Source organism: Schistocerca americana, chromosome 3, assembly GCF_021461395.2.
Source record: "Schistocerca americana isolate TAMUIC-IGC-003095 chromosome 3, iqSchAmer2.1, whole genome shotgun sequence".
NCBI classification, from domain to species: Eukaryota; Metazoa; Arthropoda; class Insecta; order Orthoptera; family Acrididae; genus Schistocerca; species Schistocerca americana.
Window position 1 is genome coordinate 894,886,425 of NC_060121.1, and position 21,593 is coordinate 894,908,017.

Consider the following 21,593-nt stretch of genomic DNA (forward strand, 5'->3'; position numbering starts at 1 on the left):
AAGTGGGAAGGAAGAAGTTAGGAAAATAAAAACATGCTTATGTTTCCGAAAATGCCGTATCGCAATCTCTACCATGTGACTAAATGGGAGGAAACGCGGATGCCAACCAAAAACGTGAAGAACTGTAAGTAATCAATTATTTACATAAAAAACGAGATGTCAACTCCTTTATAACCTACAAGTAACACATATCAAAACAAAACAGCATCATTCTGATTTCCGCTGACAATGCCTTAAAGTTAAAATGGCGAAATGCGTCCGGGAGAAATAAAATACAGTGCAGCAAGAAAAAGCGGTTTTTATTTACAAAACAAGTATTTCTATGCTTGCTCCGGAGGAAGGCCACACAAACAAACTCGTTATAAATGATTATGTTGTTGATGACGCTTGCACGTCAGCTGACTCATGCCATTAATTTTTTGCGATGGTTTGGTAAGAAACAAGATACAGTAAAATTTATTCAAAAAATACTGAATTTCAAACAAAAACAGTAGTAAAAGCCAGATGCTCAGGACTGGCTGGATGAAGTCAACAACGATGCATAACAGCTGAAACGCGTCACAGCAGGCGATGCAACATGGGTTCGCGGATATGACGCTGCCTGGATCGCCACGACTGGAGAAAGGTCAACAAGTACGATCAAACGTGAAGCTCGCGCTCACTGTGTTCTTCGATTCTTGGCGGTACAGTTCATCACGACTTCTTGTCACAAAGTCGCACGATCAACAAGGAGTGCTACACACTAATTGAAGCCAGTCTGTCTTAAGCAATCAGGAAAATACTCATAAATAATTACATACGTTAGCATCACGATAATACAACTGCTCGCACTTCATTGCTTATTATTGAATGTCTGACCAAAAAAAATACTGTAATGAGGCGCCCCACGGTCAATATTCGTCAGAAGTTCTTCAAGCGCCAATTTTATGTTCCCACCAATAAAGAAAACCACAAGGGTCTTCTTCTTTTCTTTTTCTGCTGACTGGGGATGCCCCTGTTTGCCTCACTCCGTGGGTGTAGTGGACCAGCTGCTTTACCATCTATTGGGTGGTTGTCCGGGTAGTCGTTTCCCTTCCAGCCGTCCATGTCCATGTTTATAAATTGTAGCAAGTCTTGAAGCGTCCCTCCTTCCCACACGATCTTTCCAATTCTTTTTTCTTGTCTTCATCCATTTATTTCTATTTTGTGTTGCACGTTATTCCCTTATCGACCCAATTGTCCTTTTGTCCCACATCGTTACTCCTTGGATCCGTCTTAGTACCTTCATTTTCACTGCCGTTAAATTTTGTTTTATCTTTTTCGTTTCTGCTCTAACTTCTGCTGCATGTCAAAGGAAGACGCAACATGTTTTATATTATGTGTAAATAAAAGTGAAGGGGGAGGGGCCCGCAGCTCGTGGTCGTGCGGTAGCGTTCTCGCTTCCCACGCCCGGGTTCCCGGGTTCGATTCCCGGCGGGGTCAGGGATTTTCTCTGTCTCGTGATGGCTGGGTGTTGTGTGATGTCCTTCGGTTAGTTAGGTTTAAATAGTTCTAAGTTCTATGGGACTGATGACCATAGATGTTAAGTCCCATAGTGCCCAGAGCCATTTGAACCATTTGAAGGGGGAGGGGAGAAAGAAGGAACGGAAAGGGAAGGATTACTGATGTCAGCTTCATCGGGATATTACGCGAAATCAGCGGCGACGAGTGAAAATGTGTGCCGGAGCGGGATTCGAACCGGGGATCTCCTGCTTACTAGGCAGATGTGTTGACCACTGCGCCATCTGTGACACAGTGTTATCACATATAACTGCGTGGAGTATCTCAGCATGCCTCCCTGTCCATTATACATCTTTTCGCTACTCTTAGATTCTCCCCCAAGGTTGGACATACTTGTGTATCTGCACTGAAGAAGGTGGATCCATTGTCCATCTAGGAGAATCAATTATATGAATGCATTGTGTCTGTTCTTTCAGACACGTCTGAAAGAACAGGTATCATGCATAGACATTTATTATATTTTAATATTACCTTCGGTTGTCATAAGTTTGTTCCTCCACACAGTATTCTGGAGGCATCCGGCTATCCTTACTGCCTTTGTGACTTTATTTTTCACTTCCATGGTTAAGTCTTTGTAGCTGGATACAACAGTCCCTATATAATTAAAGCTCATCTATTGTTCAATTGCCGGCCGAAGTGGCCGTGCGGTTAAAGGCGCTGCCGTCTGGAACCGCAAGACCGCTACGGTCGCATGTTCGAATCCTGCCTCAGGCATGGATGTTTGTGATGTCTTTAGGTTAGTTAGGTTTAACTAGTTCTAAGTTCTAGGGGACTAATGACCTCAGCAGTTGAGTCCCATAGTGCTCAGAGCCATTTGAACCATTTTTTTGTTCAATTGACACATCATTTAGTTCTAATTTGCACTGTACAGATGGTTGGGTATCACCATACTCTTAGTTTTTAAAATTGAGATTTCCATATTATATTGTTAGCTGTTTTCTTAAATGGCGAATTAACCTATGTAAATTATCTACATTATTTGTTATCAGCACATCATCATTAGCATAACGCATTATCAGTGATGTTGTCCATTGTGAAGCTGAACAGGAGTGGGCTTCATGAGTCCCCTCTTCTAATTCCTTTATCTGGTATAATTTCATCTGTGAATCCTTTCCGTGTTTTAATTCTCGTTTTATTACCTCTGTATATGTATCTTCTATGATTTTCATTAAACCAATTCGTACTTTTTTGTCAATTAAGGATTGAATTATAGCCCTTTTTCTAATCGTATCAAAGACTTTTGTCAAGTCAACGAAGCACAGGTAGCCTGTGTTATGAAACTCTATGGATGTCTCCACAATCAGCCTTAAAACAAAAGTAGCACCTATTGTGCTCCAGTTTTTCCTGAACCCTTGCTGTTCTCCTGCTATTTCTGTATAATTCTCCATTCTGTCTCTAATTACTGATGTTAACATTTTTAAGGTACTATCAAGCAGTGTAATTTCCTGATAATTATGTAATACTTGCTTATCTCCTTTTTTAAACACTGGAATTGTAATACATACGTTCTTTCCACTCTCTTGGTATCCTCCCTTTCTTCATGATACTATCAAACAAAGTATGAAGTTGTTGATATAACACCTGCTCCATGTACTTTATTAATTCATTGTTTACGCCATTGGAATTCTCTGTTTTAAGTCTTTTTATTGGAATGCATATTTCCTCCAATAAGAAGTCTTTTTGGTTGTCATTTTCTGTGCTTTGGCGACTAGTTTCAATTTCTACCTTTACTATCTCCCTATACTGTAATTTAAAATAATTTTTGCACTGAATTTTGCTGAATTGTGTATCTGAATATGTTCATTAATATCCTTTTGGAGTATCCAGCATACTTTTTTTTTTTTTTTTTGTAATCCATAAATGTCTCGTTCCATACCTTTCGTATAACTCTCGCCATTGTAGTCCTTTTATTTTCTGACTATCCGAGTTCACCCTATTACAAATGATCTTATACTCCATGTAATCGTCTCGACTTTGACTGGCTATATGTTTTGAAATGATTTCTTCTTCTGAACAGGTAATTCTTTAACATCTTGGTTAAACCATGGTGTTCTGTACGTAGTTCTACCTCCTGTCACATTCACCCTTTCATGCGTAAAGCTTTTCTTGTCGTCTCGTCGTTTTAGGATAATGCTGAATACGCATCACTGAGAGATATGTAAGCTGTCCTACAGGCGGAGGTCCGGAAGTATTTCGGGTTTTAGAGAAAGCAGTGGATATCTACTGGAATACATTTTGAAGGGGATAACATTGGCATAGAGGAATAAGCTACGTCACTGCCGTCACGTGTGGGACACGCCTGCCATGGCCTGCCGCAGGGACCGCGTGCAGGAGCGTTTCGTGGGGTTGCTGGCGCGCGCCGCTGCCAGGGGGCCGGAGCCGTCGCGGCCCGCCGCCGTCGACGAGTCTCGCCTCTGCGGCTGCCCTGGCAAGCTGGTGGACGTGGGCGCGCTGCACGCCCTGGCTCACACGCCGCCCCGCCAGCAGCTGTACTACGGCGCAGGTGAGGTGGCGATCACTGCGCGTGTGTCTGTGGAGGGCGTGGGCTAGCCGCTCAAACTTCCTGCCGCCTCAGTCTTGTTGCCGCCACTCAACGGCTTAGCTAGGGTGGCAACAACAGGTGATAAGTCACTCGATTGTGACAAAAGCGGAATAGTCGTTGCAAAATGGCGGCACTCTCAGCATGGTTAGAGACAATTTATATTTCGGGACTCATTACATGAAAGATGTATCGATTTAAACCTCATTTGTGCATAAATAATAATAAAAAACGTAGTTCAGTAGCAGCATCATAGCTCATCTTATTGTGTAAATCCCAGAGACATTAAGAGATATAATGAATTTTCAATTTATATCAAAAGTGGCCACCATCCAGACAGAATTTAATATTTTCAAATGTTAATAATTTAAAAAAATGAATTTTTTTTCATAAATTAAAATAAACCTTCTTTATATTTTTAAAATTAGATTTGAGAAATGTTATGCTAATTGCTTAAAGGAACTTTGATATACATTGTACACAACTTTTAAATGGTTATTTTATAACGATAAATAATTTGCTACTTGTGGAAAAGTATTGCTAGTTTATTAAGAATCTAAAATTACAGTGACTACAAAATTAAAACTCACAATTTTGTTAATGCCCAAGATAAATGCATAAAATATTTCTTTCTCCAAATATAATGTGTTGACCCCTAATTTATACTATTATATTCCATACTGGAAATTTATTTCCATCCTTATACTCTTTATCACATTTCAATCACTTTTATCAAACATATATAATATTCCCCAATATTTTCAAGCAGGTTTTCTGTTTTAGGCTTCCTCCAAGTGTGTGTGAATGTTTTCTTTTCTGGTGGTCTTTATATTTTCTATACTTTTTACAAAAATGTGGCAGTTCATGAGTGTGAAGAAATCTGTTACACCCCTATTTTACCTTTTATTTTTATCTTGGTGTGCAAGTGAGTGGATTTATTTATCAAGATTACTCGATAAGGCTTGATAGTTCAATTTTTTTCAGTTTTATTGCTAGTGCTAACTTTGCTTCAAATTCTTTAGTAAACTGGATATTTCATTGCCTTCAATAATGATTTTACAAGGGATGATTTTGGTGTTAAGTGGTAGATTCTTATGTGCATCATGCAATTATTTTTGATATCACAAATGTATTTCTCAAATCTATGCACATTTAATCCCTCCTTAACAAAGCATTTTTCACTGATATACTCTTTGGATATTCATATAGGTACATTTTTCAAATTTTTGGAACTGTGTTAAAACATTCCTTTAATTTGCTTTATTCACTAATTTCATTTAATATTCTAATTTACCAAAATAATCCTTTAGAGTCTTTGTCTGAATAAATTTATTGACACTAATAAATCTATATAAGCTGCAGATTCAATAAATTACTGTTAATCACAATGTAAATAATTATCACTCTCAGCAAAATTCGGTATTAGAATTTCCTCATAGTGTAAATAGAGAATGTAGGCTACTGAAAGATTTGAAAGAATATACACATGGAATTGTTTTAGAAGTCACTATAATGTGCCACTATACATATAGGTAGATCTAGAAATATTAATAAATCACAGATCTTTTAGGGGATACTGATTATTAGACTAGGATAAACTTACATATCATATGTAGTTTAAAAATTTAGAGAAGCTCAAATTTCAAGAATTTGTAAAGAAGTCTCCAAACTTTGAAATGAAGATAAGAATGTGTACAAAAATGCATATTGCAGGTAATGAAAATATTATCCTTTTAGGTAAATATCAAAATAGTTCAGAAGTTCGTTCTATCATTCTGTGCTCGAAAAACTATGTGTTTTTGGAGAATATTTACCAAAAGGAAGACCTACAAAGGTTCATTGTTACAGTTTTATTCAAACTTATTTAAAACTTCAAAAGCATCTAGTAAGAAATAATCTAAATACTTTTAGATGTCATTTTTGTTGTACATTTCTCGGTGGAGAGTTAGAATTTGATCAATTGAAACGAGTATGTTGTAAATGTAGGAAGGAAGAATTCTATTTTGTAACTGTCAGAATGTGCTGTACCAGTCTTTATAACTTTGCTCCTAAGCACGTGGGACAGCCTGTACATACAGGGCTATCACACCAAAGTTGCTGCCACCTGACTGGTGGTGTGGTGCTACATAACGAGTGACGTGTGACCCTATGTGTTGCAGAGGACTGCAGTCAGAGTCGTTTCCCGGAGCCACGTGACTTCCGGATCGCAATCGTAGAGGGCGCGCCGGAGGTGCGGCTGCGCGTCGGCCTGGAGCAGCTGGGCCACGGCGCATGCGCGGCCGATGTGGAGGTACGGTTGCTGCTCGCCGTGGGATTCCCTGGCTGGCCGGCCACGGCGGCGGCCGACGGCCGGGACTTCCCCCATCGGGTCTCGCTGGCCCATCCCGACTGCTTGGTCTACCTGGAGGCCGCCACCACGGTGCGTAACCTGCTGCTTACAGGAAAACTTACCGCACGGTAACGAGCGAGGCTGTGGAGGCTGTTCTCAGCTGAAAGCGACAGTCTGAGCCAACTGCTTCACCACATATACACCTCGGCGTTCTTATAGGTTAAAACTACTCTGTTGATGACGCAATTTTTTCAAAACGTGGCTCTGTAGAAGACGAAATGAGCACAATGCGTTGTGGCTGCATTATAAACTTTTTCTTCTCACCTTCAAAACATTTCAGACAAAAGTCCATTTTCAGCACTTGAAAAGCTACAGTGTGAACCAAAAGTCCGTCAACACTTGAAAATGAACTAATTCACGGAATAATTTAGGTAGAGAGGTAAAACTTGATACACATGTCTGAAATAACATGGTGTTTTATTGAAACCAAAAACGAATGCAAAAACCGGCCTACAGAGGGCGCTGGACAGCAAGATGTCAGTAACACCGTTTCAGAATCGGGTATGACATGAGCTGTAGTGAGAGAGCGATTCATCTGCACCAGCAATTGTAGTGTGTTTACTTTACCGGAAAAAGTACTGTTAATGAAACTTCACGATTAGAATGGAGAATCCGTTACTGTAGCTTTACTTTCGTATCACCATAATAAGGATATACGAATGTGTGAAGATTCTGTGACAAATGTCGCTGTAAAGAAAATGATCACAAACTTCGAAGCCAAGGCTGTTTAGACAATCAGATCTGTAATCGGCCACCAGACACAAATGCTACTGCTGCTCAGACAGTTCAGAAAGAAATGGAGACTTTAGAGGATTAGTTTTTTTTTTATTTTTTATTTTTTTTTAAATTTATCTGCACAACCAGCAAATTCTTGGAAACGTCATATTGCAAATGGTTTTGACAATTCATGGGATCGACATTATTTAAGTTGTATCCAGGTTTGATGTAACATAGGATTAACAAAGGACTGAGTCGACATAACAGTGAGAGTGTAAGATAACTGGTAAACAAGATCAACACGGAATACAGGATACACACTAGTAGCATACCATAAAAATCCTACTATTAACACAATAAGAAATGATAATTCGCTGTTGGTACACATTTGGGATATTCCTAATTCAGTTCACATAATGACTATACATTCAAATTAACAATAAAATGTTCTTCATACATTCTGTGAGAATTATTTCAATAGTAGCGGATACAGTACGGAATATTTGTGCAGGTTTATAAGTACCACCTAGACAAAACAAGAGAAAAGTTTACAAATAGCATAGTTGTGTATTACTTCCACATATATAGTTACACCAGTATTCAGACTCGTATACATAGGAGTTACATAGTGACACACATTTAAAAGCTGAGTATTCCGTGTTCAGCGAATAGCAACTAGGGATTTAGTCACTTAATTGATCTTTGGTCTCCCCCTGACATTCTGAGCACCAGGAGAATTAGACTAGCAGTGCAGGAAGCTATAACTTGATGTTGGCACTGTTGACGAACTCGTACCTGTATAGTATCTTATATACTGCAACATCGTTGGATGCTAGTAAGGTTTGGAGGTTGATTGGGAATTTGTGACCAACAGCCTGAAGATTATTAGAAAGGACCTTTATATGGTGCGTATACGGAGGACAATGTAGAAATATGTGGTTTGGTTCTTCTTCCTTTCGGGAAACACATAGAGGATGACACTTTTGTTGAGCCGATAGAAGTGTTTGTTGAACTTGCCTTGATTAAACTTCAGCCATGCTATAACTGGCGTGACGCTCCTTGGTGTTTGTGCCTTATTATACCATGCCACTCTTGAAATAATCGGACGAATAGATGTCTAGTCACTGTCCTTAATTTTACATGTCCGTGATCATTCCTCTTGCCAGTACGATCACAACAAATTTCCGAGCGTAGGTATCATATCTGTGAGAGGGAGTTTATCATATTTGCATAGCCCATGCAGAGATGCCTGCTTTTCTAGGGCATCAACCTGTTCATTTACAGGCATCCCAGAATGACCTTTCGTTCATACCATCACGATGTTGCGACACTTCCTCTGCGCCCGAAACGCAACGTCGATATTTACTGCAACCATGGGTTTGATACAAATATTATGATGATTTCTAATCATTTATATGGCTGACATACTGTCAGAGATGTGTGCTGCAGACATCTGTGGGAATGCCAGGACTTCCAAAATGGCAATCAGCTCGGCTGTCGTAATAAAGGAGCGTGGATCCAGCTTGTGTAGGCTTTGTTGTTTGCATCAGGGTACCCAATAAGCACTATCAGCGCCTTCACCAGACTTGGACCAATATGTATGAACCACACATGCATCAGGATAAAAAAAAATGGCTCTAAGGACTATGGGAGTTAACATCTGAGGTCATCAGTCCCCTAGAGTTAGAACTGCTTAAACCTAATTAACCTAAGGACGTCACACACATCCATGCCCGAGGAAGGATTCGAACCTCCGGCCGTAGCAGCAGTGCGGTGCCGGAGTAAAGCGCCTAGAACCGCTCAGCCACAGCGGCCGGCCTGCATCGGGATAGTGAGACAGGAATTTCAGTGCTACTGCGTTAGTCGAATTCTGATTTTGACACGTTAAACTGGCCTTGGCATCGACCTGCAGAGTCGACGTTACGTACGGCCTGTTGTAGTGCGGTAAAAGAGGACTTTTCCACGCCTTGTGCCTTAGTGTCTGCATCTTTTTTATTCACCAGCGACGGGTGAATATTGCTTATTGATCCCGTATCTTCTGCACACACAGCGGGATGTTAATTAATTGTCGTCAAGGGGCTCATATACGTCGAAATAGTGAGCAGGATTAATTTATTGCAGAGGGACTTACGTCGCTACTTTAACGGTGGTTCATTCACTTCAGCCAGTAAAGTATTGGTTGGGATTGACGTGTCCGTCCCAGTAACGACACGCAAGGCTGTGTACTGCATAGTGTCGAGTCTTTGGAGCGTGCTGTCTGATGCTGATAGGTGTAGCTGTGCAATCATTCTTTAGTAGTGACCTGTATAAACACATCGCTGTCAGTCGATCACTGGCCTACCATATTCGTAGCTGTGATGAGATTGCAGGCCTTTCCACATCTGGTAATGATATGTCGGTATGAGGAGTCTATCTTACCTTATCGTCGATAGTCATCCCAAGATATTTAGATGTTTTCGCAACTGGAAAAGTAAGTTTTCCGAGGCATATCGAATATGAGGAGCCTATCTTAGCTTATCGTCGATAATCGTCCCCAAGACATTTAAATGTTTTTGCAGCTGGAAAAGTAAGTTGTCCCAGATATACAGTTTGAGGAAGTGGAATCCTGTGGCGGGTAAAGATAATAAGGGTAGACTTTCTGTCAGAGACTTCGAAGCTACATTTTGTACACCACTCATGAAGACGTATGAGCTCGGTGTGCATTTTAAGATGACAGGACTGAAGAGTACTGGCTTGGAAATATATCTATATGACGTTGCGAATTCTAATATTTGGATGTCATTGGCAAATAGGTTCAAAAATATGTGTGTGAAATCTTATGGGACTTAATTACTGAGGTCATCAGTCCCTAAGCTTACACACTTAAATTATCCTAGGGACAAACACACACACCCATGCCCGAGGGAGGACTCGAACCTCCGCCGGGACCAGCCGCACAGTCCATGACTGCAGCGCCTTAGACTGCTCGGCTAATCCCTCGCGGCGGCAAAGAGGTGATTGAGGTCTGCAGTAGAGAGACTGAATGAATAGTTAGGGAGCCAAGACTGATCCCTGCAGGAGTCCTCTGGTCTTTCTATGGGTCCCAGCATAGCTCTGTGTTGCAAAATGATTGTCTTCCTATTGCTCAGAAAGCTTATAGCGCTATGCATGAGTGGTTTTGGAATCTAGTTTCTTCAAGTTTTTTCCTAAAACTGTCAAGGCGACGTTGTACTGAACGCAGCTATCAAGTAATTGTTCTGAGAGTAGGATTTCAGATGTCTCTTTCCCTTTCCGAAATCCAAATTGTTTTTCCGTAATAGTTTCTAGTTTTCACACCATCCTTCTAAGCATCGCTTAATAATCTTTTCCTTACCTTCGCTTAACAGGGTAGTAAGGTGATTGGCCGACATGACTTAAGTTTATCACATATTTTACCGAATTTGTGGAGCGGGACGTCACGACATGTTTTTAGTGAGTCGATTTTGATTTTTTATGTCCATACGCTATCGTAAATTTTGAGCAGCAGCAACTTCCTTTTATGTGGGACCTGTCGTACCTTGAGAAGTCAGTATAATCCGGGCCAGCTGCACTACCTGTCCCTCGGGAGAGCGCAATTTGGAGTTGTTCCAGCGAAAAGGTTTGTGTGATGACAATCTTGTCCTCTTCATATTCCGCCTTGTCTTCCTTGTCCATTATGTCAGGTGGAGCTATCATACACAAGAATGAGAGTAAAAGTTCGTTGGTTGGTGGAGATGTATACATATCCATTAATAGACTGACTTTAAGGTTCCGTATTACATTCCAGATCCCAGTTAATGGAGTTTCTTTGCAGACTGTAGTGCAGGAATTGTGCCAAGATTTTCCTCTTTTGTGCTTGAATATCGTCTTGGTTGCAGCTTATAATTTCTTAAGGACAAGAAAGTTTGTATCATTAGAGAGAGTTTTGTATTTTCTTAATGCCTCCCTTCGTTCCTAGAGGACAGCGGCACATTCTGAATCCACCAACAGGGTGATAGCCTGTGAGCAGTCCGCTTATGTCCTTTCTGAGATACTGAGGCCTCCGCTGCTTCTTTGATAAGCGATGCCAAGATCTCATAGTCTCTTCCGGGATTCCCATTCCAGTTTACCTCCAAGTAGTGTTTCGTATAGGTTCCAGTTAGCTTTGTTTGTGTTCCATTGCCGCTTCATTGCATGTTTAACGATCTCTCGAGGTTATACTTTTATTATAATTTGAATTGACACGTGATTTGAACCCAAAGTATCCGGTATCACTTCCCATGTTGTTCCGATAGACAATGCACGGTATTGTATGCTTAAGTCCGCTGCCATCGGGTCTTCATTTGCTCGGACTATTCGTGTCGATGAGCCATCATTTAATACTATAAGGTTTTTGAGATCTATATGTAATACATCGACTAGTATTTTTCCCATTGCATTGGCATTTCTGCAGCCCCGCGGTGCACAGTCACCTAGAAGCAGAAAGGGTTTTCTGGGATAGGCAATGAGTGTAGATAACTGTTGTTTGGAAAGCCTCTCGTTAATTGCTTTTTATGCTAAGATCAAAGTTGGATGGATGTCCTTGATCCGCAGGCGAATAGCTACCATTTGCAATGGATCATGCTGAGTGCCAGTACAGACAACGGAAAAGTGGAAATCTTGTTTCATCAACAACGCTGCACCATCGTAGCTATCATCTCTAATGCCAGAGAAGTCAGGGAATGCAAACAGTTCGTTTACTTTCAACCATGTTTCGGTGATGGCACAAGTGTCTACTTGAGTTTAAAGACTAAAACGTCGAAGTCTATCTTTGTTTACCTTTAGCGATCTTGAGTTCCATTGGATGATTTTAGAGGAGATTTTCGCGTGTAAGGAGTGGGCTCAACGTGTTTTGGGATGACATCTGGATCGAATCTGTTTGTAGTCCTGGAGTAAACCCATTAGTGGCCTGCTGGTACGATATATCATTTACCACTGACATATATTTAAAACTTTGTCAATGAGGTAGTTCCCAACATCACTCTGTTAGCTGAGCCTTTAAAATTGTGGTGGGCGGGGGACCCATTGGAGCAAAAGGAAGGCAGCGTTCTGGTTGCTGCAATTGGTCCCACAGGAGCATGTGTTAGTGGGTTCATCTATGTTCTACAGAATCTACACGTTACTGTTGGAATAGTAGCGCATGTTGCATTAGAGGAGCGGGTGGTGCTATCGAAGGTGAATCAAATGGAGCCACAGTTCCTGCCGTCTGCGCCATCGTCGTCTTGACACGGGTTGGTTGCTGCAGACCGCAGGTGGCGATGCTGACAGTTGCATTCAGCCGTTGTAGAGTCGGAAGGGGCGGGAATGTTATACCCTGTCTTGTAATGTTTGGGTGAGAAGTAACTGCATTCGCGTAACGCCTCTTTTCAAACATAGCTGCTGCTTGTCAGTAGGTCATTCAAGATACACTAGGCATGTTCGATATAGTGTACTGTGACCACCGGCACAATGAGTATAGGTTGGCTGGTAGGCCCTCCCACGACATCATTTCTGTGTCGTCCTGCACAGTACGCACACCTTGTCTTATTTCTGCAGTGTTTGCTGCCATGTCCATATCGCAAACAATTATAACATTGTAAGACGCAGGGTACGTACACGTCCACTGGACGGCAAAATCGAATATAAACAAACTGTGGCAGCCACTAAATGTCACAACACAAACTGGAGACGGATTTTTACCTTTTGGCCGTTCAGAATTACAATTTTACTAAATATCCTGATGACAATAACTTCACAACAACACGACATTTACGTGAATAGTTCGTCTTTCATAAGGGAGATTTCAACGTTACTGGTGACGCCTTGTTTAGTAGTGGAGAACTTCGGAATGTGGGCCTCCAACTTTGTCTAAGAAAGGACGTTGAACAAGTGCACTGGCAGTTAGTCCTGACACAGACTCAATTTTTACACGGTTTTTCTTTGCCTCCGTAATAATGATTGCATGCTTGAATAATGAGTGGCAGTACCACCTAATAAAGACAGTGCCATAGTGCCATAGGGTGGATCAGTCTGTCTATGTTTCTGTATCTGCTTTCAACAAATAAGACACAAAGCCCGTTGTCGGCAGACGCTTACAAATAAGTAGTCCAACTTACATGTTGATGGGTGGATGGTACCTTGGTACCTTCATGGGTGGCATCGACACGTAGCACTTTCTCGATTTTGTCTCGTCGGTCGTCCTCTCCTTGCTCCTCCGTGCGGTCCCGCTGGCGTTTCTGAGAGGGCTGCTGGTCTTTTGCTGCAGTTGCATCGACAGGTGGAAGATGTTGGTGTCTGCGTTGTGGGACATGACGATTACGTCTCTAATCGCTTCACTGATAGGTGCATGAAGTGCTTCAGTGTCCACTGCGACACAGCGCGTCTGGTTTTGTGAAGCTCTGTGGAGCAGGAGGGCTGGAATAACCGCCATCCATGGTGGTCATCACAGCGGAACAAAAGTTTTTACGATTCGGCAGAGGCTATGGATGGAGAACAGATATCGAAACGAACTACCTGTGTATACACTCCGAGAGCTAACTGCGCAAGTGGATTCATTCCCGCATTGTGATGTCAGCCCTCCTGAAATCACACTTCGCACCAGCGTTCCATGCACTGCTTTTGAAGAGCACCGGGGCTTACCCTCCAATGCTATCCATACAAGCACCAGTTTTGTGATGCGGGGAGCTTTGAGGTGTGGGCACATAAAAAGTCCCCTGAGGGTCCAGGGGTTTTAATAGGGCCGAGGTATTCCTGCCTCTCGTAAGAGGCGACCAAAAGGAGTCTCATACTTTCTGGCCCTATAAGTTCAGGTCCCATTTTATGGTTTAACGTGCCACTTTCCAAGTGCAGGCCATGTGGGGATGGATGCCTTATGTGTTGCATGAGTTATCCATAGTGCGCGTAGATTCGATCTCCTAAACCTCTTGTCATCATGCTTTGCATCTCCACCTGCAGTTCAACTATTTGGGCGAGGACACCTTCTGGGGTATATCATCTTCTTCCACTGTCTCATGTCCTCTTTCGCCCTATGACAATATTGAATTTTTCTGCGTCCAATATCCAAAACCGTAGCCAGCCTGTTGTGGTAGAGCCATCGTCTACCCATTTGGTGGTAGCCCCCTGACAACACAGGGATCGCACTCCTGATGCCTGAGCTGTCAACTCCCCACATATGCCAAGGAGTAGATGCCTGTCTTCCTGGGACATCTGGACTCCCGGCAATGGCCATAATGTCAGGTGGCCTTTGATGTGACTGGGTGGCACCCATGCAGAGAGCCCCTGATCGGAGTGGGTGGCATCAGGACGGATGATCCACAATGAAGCAGACTAAGTCATCTCTTTCTGGTGACAGTTTGGCGCCAGCAGTCTCTAAGAAGGGCAAGATCGAGTAAAATGCTGACAGGTATGACCCTTAATCGTTTCCCTCCAGTGCTACACCCTGGGAGGAATGTAGGGCTACAGTAAGAGGACAGTCTGTAGCAGAATGGATGAGAACTCCTTTCTACCTACGACGCCTCAATTTCTTGTTGAACATCTTCAGGATATGTTTGGGGAAGTGACAACACTGTTCAAGATGCGAAACGGCGCAGTCTTGATACAGACGGCATCCCCAGCCCAATCCCAGGTGTTACTCACCTGTGACTGGCTGGTTGATATTCCTGTTTCCGTCACTCCCCATAAAAGCCCCAACATGTTCCAGGGGATTATTTTCCATTGCGACCTCGTCTTGCAGTCTGACGACGAGCTCCGTGCTAGTCTAGAATGGTGGGGTGTTCATTTCAACTGGCGCATTTACAGGGGACCCAAAGACAACAGGGTTGCTACTGGTGCCTTCACCTTGGTTTTTGAGGGTGATTCATTGCATGAAAAGGTCAAGGTGGCATTGCATGAGAAGGTCAAGGTGATGGTTTACTGTTGTGATGTTAAACCAAACATCCCTCCCCCTATGCGGTGCTTTAAGTGCTGGAAATTCATGCACATGTCTTCTCGCTGCACATCCAGCGCCACATGTCGAGACTGTGGACGTCCACTGCATCCAGATAATCCATGTTCGCCTCCTCCCACTTGTATCAACTGCTCGCCAGACTGTCCAATAATACAAAAGGAGCGGAAAATCATGGAGTATAAGACCCTTGACCGGTTGACTTACCAAGAGGCTAAACGTAACTTTGAACGATAATACCCCATTCGATTGACGTCCACATATGCTGCAGCTTTGTTACCATCGCCGCCGCCAGTCTTCCCACACTCTGTGAAACGAACAGTGGGCCCTCCGCGCCGCCAGAATACATCCACTCCCTTGGCGGTAGGGGGAAAATCTCCTTCTGTTGCTCCCAAAGTACCTACTTCAGGAGCAAGCCCCCACAAATGCAGGGGACATCAGTCCCCTCCCCTCAGCCAGAGAAGCAACAGCCTCCTCCAGCTCCTCTTATGTGGAAGGGGCCCTTGAGAATCTCTCTCCCAAGGTCTCCACTAATGCCACAGCAGACACTTGCCTGTCACTAAAGGAGCCAAAAGCTGCTGGACGAAGAGCTTCACGGTCTTTCTCCTTGCCTAAAGAAAAGCGAGAGAGCAAGCAAACAAAGAATAAGACTGCTAAGAAGCAGGACCCTCTGGTGGCCTCAACACCACTACTCAATACCAGTTCTGCATCTGAGGATGAAGTGGAAACCTTAACGTCCCCTGAGGACCTCGATCTCACTGATGCCTCATCAGCAATGGGAATGGATATAAATACTCCTTTGGTGGCAGCAGGTGACCCTGAGGTGTAGCCTGCCTCTGTGCACATTTCATGCCTTCCCAGACTCACGATAATTTCATCTTCCAGTGGAATTGCTGCGGTTTTATCTGACACCTGGTTGAGCTACAGTAGCTGTTAAGCTTTACACCTGCTTTCTGCGTTGCCTTCCAGGAAACCCAGTCCCCGGCAATGCGGACCCCTGCCCTCCATGGCTACAAGGAATATTACAGGAACTGTAGCGACTACAATAGTGTCAGGTGGAGTTTGCGTCTATGTCCTGAACTCAATATGTAGTGAAACTGAGCCCCTTCAAACCTCTCTTGAAGCTGTGGCTATCAGGATAAGGATGATGCAGGAAATAACTGTCTGCAACGTATATCTTCCTCCAGATGTTGCAGCATCCCTGAATGTATTGGCTGCTCTGATTCAGCAACTCCCTAAAACTTTCCTATTTTTGGAAGATTTTAACGCTCACAACCCCTTGAGGGGTGGCACCGTGCTTACAGGCCAAGGTAGACATGTCGAAACTTTAATGTCTCATTTCGACCTCTGCCTCCTAAATATTGGGGCCATCACACATTTCAGTGTGGCTCATGGTAGTTACTCGGCCATTGATTTATCACTTTGCCATCCAGGACTTGTCCCATCCGTCCACTGGAGAACCCATGATGACTTGTGGGGCAGTGACCACTTCCCCATCTTCCTGTCACTACCCTGGCGACATGCCCACCAATGCCTACCCAGATGGGCTTTAAACAAGGCAGACTGGGAGGCTTTCACCTCTGCTGTCAGCGATGAATGTCCCTCCCCACGGTAACATCGATATGGTGGTTGATTGTGTCACCAGGACGATCGTTTCAGCGGCGGAAAACGCGATCCCTTGTTCCTTAGGGCTCCCCCAGCGAAAGACAGTACCTTAGTGGTCGCCGGAAATTGCTGAGGCCATTAAAGAGAGTAGACGGGCTCTATAGCGACAGAAGTGGCACCCTTCCCTGGAGCACCTAGTAGCTTTTAAGCGGCTCCGTGCCCGCGTTCCCCAGCTTATAAAAAGACGTAAACAGTAGCGTTGGGAGAGGTGCAAGTCGACCATTGGGTGCCATACTTCACCTTCTCAAGTCTGGACAAAGATCAGACGAGTTTGTGGGTACCAGACTCCAGCAGATGTTTCTGGCGTTAACATAACTGGCGTTATCTAGCGACGCGAACGCTATTGCCGAGCACATTGATGAGCACTATGCTCGAGCCTCATCGTCGGAAAATTTCCTCCAGCCTTTTCACCCTCAAACGGGGTGTGGAAGGGAAGGTCCTCTCGTATACTAAACGCCACAGTGAACCCTGTAACACCCCATTTACAGAGTGGGACCTCATCAGCGCCCCGACACAGCTCTTGGATCTGATCGGATCCACGGTCTGATGATTTAATATCTCTCGTCCGACTATGAGTGACATCTGTTCGTCATTGTCAACCGTATCTGGTGCTACGGCCTTTCCATTGCAATGGCGGGAGAGCACCATCATTCCTGTGCTCAGGCCAGGTAAAAACCCGATTGATGTAGATAGCTATCGGACTATCAGCCTCACCAACGTTGTGACTCTTGAGTTTCTCCCGGCGTATTTGATAATCAAAATATCCACGGGTGTGCTGCCTGATGATGGCGACATGTATGATCGCCGAAATATTGTGCCCTTTGGACACTATAGACCGGCAGCACACCCGTGGATATTTTGCTCACCAACGTTCTTTGTAAGCTGCTAGAACGTATGGTGAGCTGGCGGTTGTGATGGGTCCTGGAGTCACGTAGCCTACTGGCTCCAAGTCAGGGCGGTTTCCACCATGGTCGCTCTACCACTGATAATTTTGTGTCCCTCGAGTCTGCCATCTGAATAGCCTTTTCCAGTCGCCAACACCTGGTTCCCGTCTTTTGTAATTTATGAAAAGCTTACAGCACGACCACGCAACATCATATCCTTGCCACGTTATATGAGTGGAGTCTCCAGGGCCCACTCCAGATTTTTTTCCAAAATTTCCTGTCGCTCCATACATTCCGTGTCCAAGTTGGTGCCTCCCACAGTGCCACCCATATCCAGGAGAATGGGGTCTTACAGGGCTCTGTATTGAGTGTGTATTTTTAGCGGAAATTAACGGTCTAGCAAAGAGCTGCAGGGCTGTCTGTCTCACCACTTTATACAGACGACTTCTGTATTTCGTACTGCTTCTCCAGTACTGGTGTTGCTGAGCGCTGCCTACAGGGAGCCACCCACAAGGTGCAATCATGGGTTGTCGCCCACAGCTTCCAGTTTTCAGCCGCGAAGTCGTGTGTCATGCAATTCATCCGGAACCAGAACTTTACCTTAATGATGATCCACACACTGTAGTGGAGATATATCGATTCTTAGGACTGGTTTTCGACGCTCGATTGAATGGGCTTCCTCACCTTCATCAGCTTAAGTGGAAGTGCTGGCAGCACTTCAACGCCATCTGATGCTTGAGCAACACCAACTGGGGCGCCGATGGCTCTACGCTTCTGCGTCTCTACAGAGCCCTTGTTAAATCCCGCCTTGATTATGGGAGTGTGGTTAATGGTTCGGCGGCGCCCTCAGCATTGCGTTTACTCGACTCAGTGCACCACTGTGGCGTTCGCCTAGCGATGGGAGCTTTTAGGACGAGTCCGGTGACCAGCGTTCTGGTGGAGGCCGGAGTCTCTCCATTGAAGGTTAGGCATGGACAGCTGCTTGCCAGTTACGTTGCATACATTCATAGCTATCCTGCACATTCGCATTACCGTCTCGTTTTCCCAACCACTGTGGTTCATCTCACGCAGCAGCTTACGATTGCGGTTCACGTCTGATCGCTTCTGTCTGAACTGGAGTCCTTCCCTTTACCACCTCTACTCGGGGTCCATTCACGTACATCTCCATGGTGTGTGGACCTTTCACATGTCCCTAAGGACTCAGCTAACCCGCGGCTCTTTTCTCTCACTTCCTCTCGATTCTTCACATGTTCCAGGGCTCTGAAGTGGTTTACACCGACGGCTGGATGGCTGTTGGCCACGGTGGCTTCGCCTACATTCATGGAGGCCATATTTAACAGCACTTCTTGGAAGATGGCTGCAGTGTTTTCACAGCAGAGCTGGCGGCCACATTTCGTGCTCTTGAGCACATCCACTGATGCCCTGGCGAGTCATTTCTTGTCTGTACTGACTCCTTGAGCAGCCTCCATGCTATCGACCAACGCTACCCTCGTCATCCTGTGGTAGTGACCATCCAGGAGTCCATCTATGCCTTGGGACGGTCCCGTCGTTCAGTGGTGTTTGTCTGGACCCCGGGAAGTGCCGGAATCCCAGGCAACGAACTTGCTGACAGGCTAGCGAAAGAGGATATGTGGAAACAGCTTCTGGAGATGGACATCTCTGAAACTGACCTACGTTCATTATTACACCGCCTGGTTTTTCGGTTTTGGGAAACAGAGTGACATAACCTCAGCATGCACAAAAAACTGCGTGTTATTAAGGAGACTATGAATGTGTGGAGTCCTTTATGTGGGTCTCTCGCAGGGTCTCTGTGGTTCTCTGCCAGCTCCATATTGTTCATATGTGGCTAACACATGGTTACCTCCTCCGCCGCGAGAACCCACCTTGGTGTCGCTGTGGCTTACCTATGACTGTCGTCGGCATCTTGCTGCACTGCCCAGTTTTAGCCGCTCTGCTTCGGACTTTTAACCTTCCCAGCACCCTACCTTCAGTGGTGCGTGGCAATGCCTCAACAGCAGATTCAGTTTTACGTTTTATTCGTGAGGGGGTTTTCTATCACACCATCTAAGGATGGGCATATGGCCTTCTCTCTGGGCCTCCACCCTCCCTCCATTTTCACGTTCTGTCTATGGTTTTAATACCTTCTTCTACTTTTATTTGTGCTGTACATTTTCCCCGTTTTCTGTTCGTTCCATTCGTTTTATTTTTAAGTGTGGTTCTGCATTCCTTTCTTCCCTTTTATTTTACCAAACGTACTGTGGGTGTTGTTTTACCCTAAGCCTTGTTCGTGTCAGTACAAGGGACTGATGACCCTGTAGTTTTCTCCTTTTATACCTCAAACCAACCAGCCAACATAAAAAGTGCCAGGTGATGTCGATTGGTTGTCTAACATGTTGTGGACCAATGAAGCCCGTTTTACGCTCCGAGGGTCTGTCAATACCCACAGTTTCAGAATTTGGGATGCCAAAAATCCTAGAATTGCCATGGAAACCCCAATGCGTGACGAGAAAGTCACGGTTTGGTGAGGATTTACCGTATCAATCTTGAACGAACTCTCTGACGTCGGTCAAATGTGGGGTACTGTCTTTCAAACCGCCAGCGTGACAGGTGCGAGGTACGCCTATATGTTACAGAATCGCATCGTCGCTAGCGTGGCTGAAAAGCGCCTGCTGGATGGCATGACTTTTATGCAGCGTAGTGCTCCACCCCGCGTTGCCAAAAACGTGAAAGATTTCATGACCAAATCGTTTGGTGAGGATCGCGTGCTGAGCCGCAACTTCCGTCATGCTTTGCCTCGCAGGTCCCCAGACCTCAGTCCATGTGGTTATTGGCTGTGGACCTACCTGAAGTCGCAAGTCTATTCCGATTGTCCGACCTCATTACGGATGACATGTCGAATAATCGGGTCTTCCGCTGATTGCTCACGTCGTCCTCGCGAGAACAACGAGAACAACCAGCAGAAGACCCCAGTGTTCAACATGTTAAGAAATCGCCAGGAAAGTCTGAAAAATCGCATTAGGGTTGCCTACTAATATGATGTACAGTGCTGTTCACAACATTGTCCATCGCCTACTGGTTTTCTTGACGAATAATGGCCTGACATCTTGAACATTAATTGTAAAGAACATCATATTTCCTAAAAATCAATTTTTATTCCAATTATTGTTTTGTGTCATATGAAGCGCCATCTCTGTTGGTCAATGTGTGCATTTTTGTTTAGTTTCAATAAACACCCCTCTGATTTTAACCCGCGCAACATCAAGGACGGGGGGAGGAACTTGCGTCAATATCATAACCTAGTCTGGTAAATTTAAAATTTTAAAAACAATATTTATTGTCTTCAATGCTCTCTTACATCAGATTCGGTAACTGTTTTAAATTTTTTAGTAAAACTTACACAAAATTTTAAATCTTAGCCGTGAATTTGACTTTTCGCAACAAATGTCATATTCATTTTTTCAGATTCAGGACACTTCTTAGACATACATAAAACTTTAAAAAGTATGTTGTGAATGAAAATCAACGACAACGAAATTTATATTTTAAAAAATTTTTTCGATCATATAGTACCCCTCCACTTGGTGTAAACATTACAGAACATGCGTTGGTGTTGATAGGATCTGCTAAAAGATATTTTCATCTTCTCTACCCTACTTAAACATCAGTTAATATTAAAAATTATGTTGTCAATAAAAGTTCAACACATTTAACAACATTTCTTACGTTTTTAGTTTTTTTTTTGTCGGTGGGCTCAAAGTACCCCCCCCCCCCCCTCCCCACATGGCATCACATATTGTGGATAATCAGTTGGTATTGCTAGGGTCAGGCTAGTGTATCAGTTTTTAGCTTTCTGCCTACATTATTCCGAGAAGTAGTGAATTTTCAAATGTTAACATACTTTTGGTTCACCCTGTACATTATCTT

General features: G+C 43.9%; 1 protein-coding gene across 1 annotated transcript in view; it reads left to right on the forward strand.

Moving 5' to 3' along the window:
* LOC124606480 overlaps window positions 1-21,593 on the forward strand; it is a 358,898-nt gene that overhangs the window by 173,839 nt on the left and 163,466 nt on the right. The window contains exons 5-6 of the mRNA XM_047138463.1: window positions 3,858-4,042; window positions 6,238-6,497. Of these exons, the coding sequence (XP_046994419.1) occupies window positions 3,858-4,042; window positions 6,238-6,497 (445 nt within the window). The remainder of the gene's footprint in view (window positions 1-3,857; window positions 4,043-6,237; window positions 6,498-21,593) is intronic.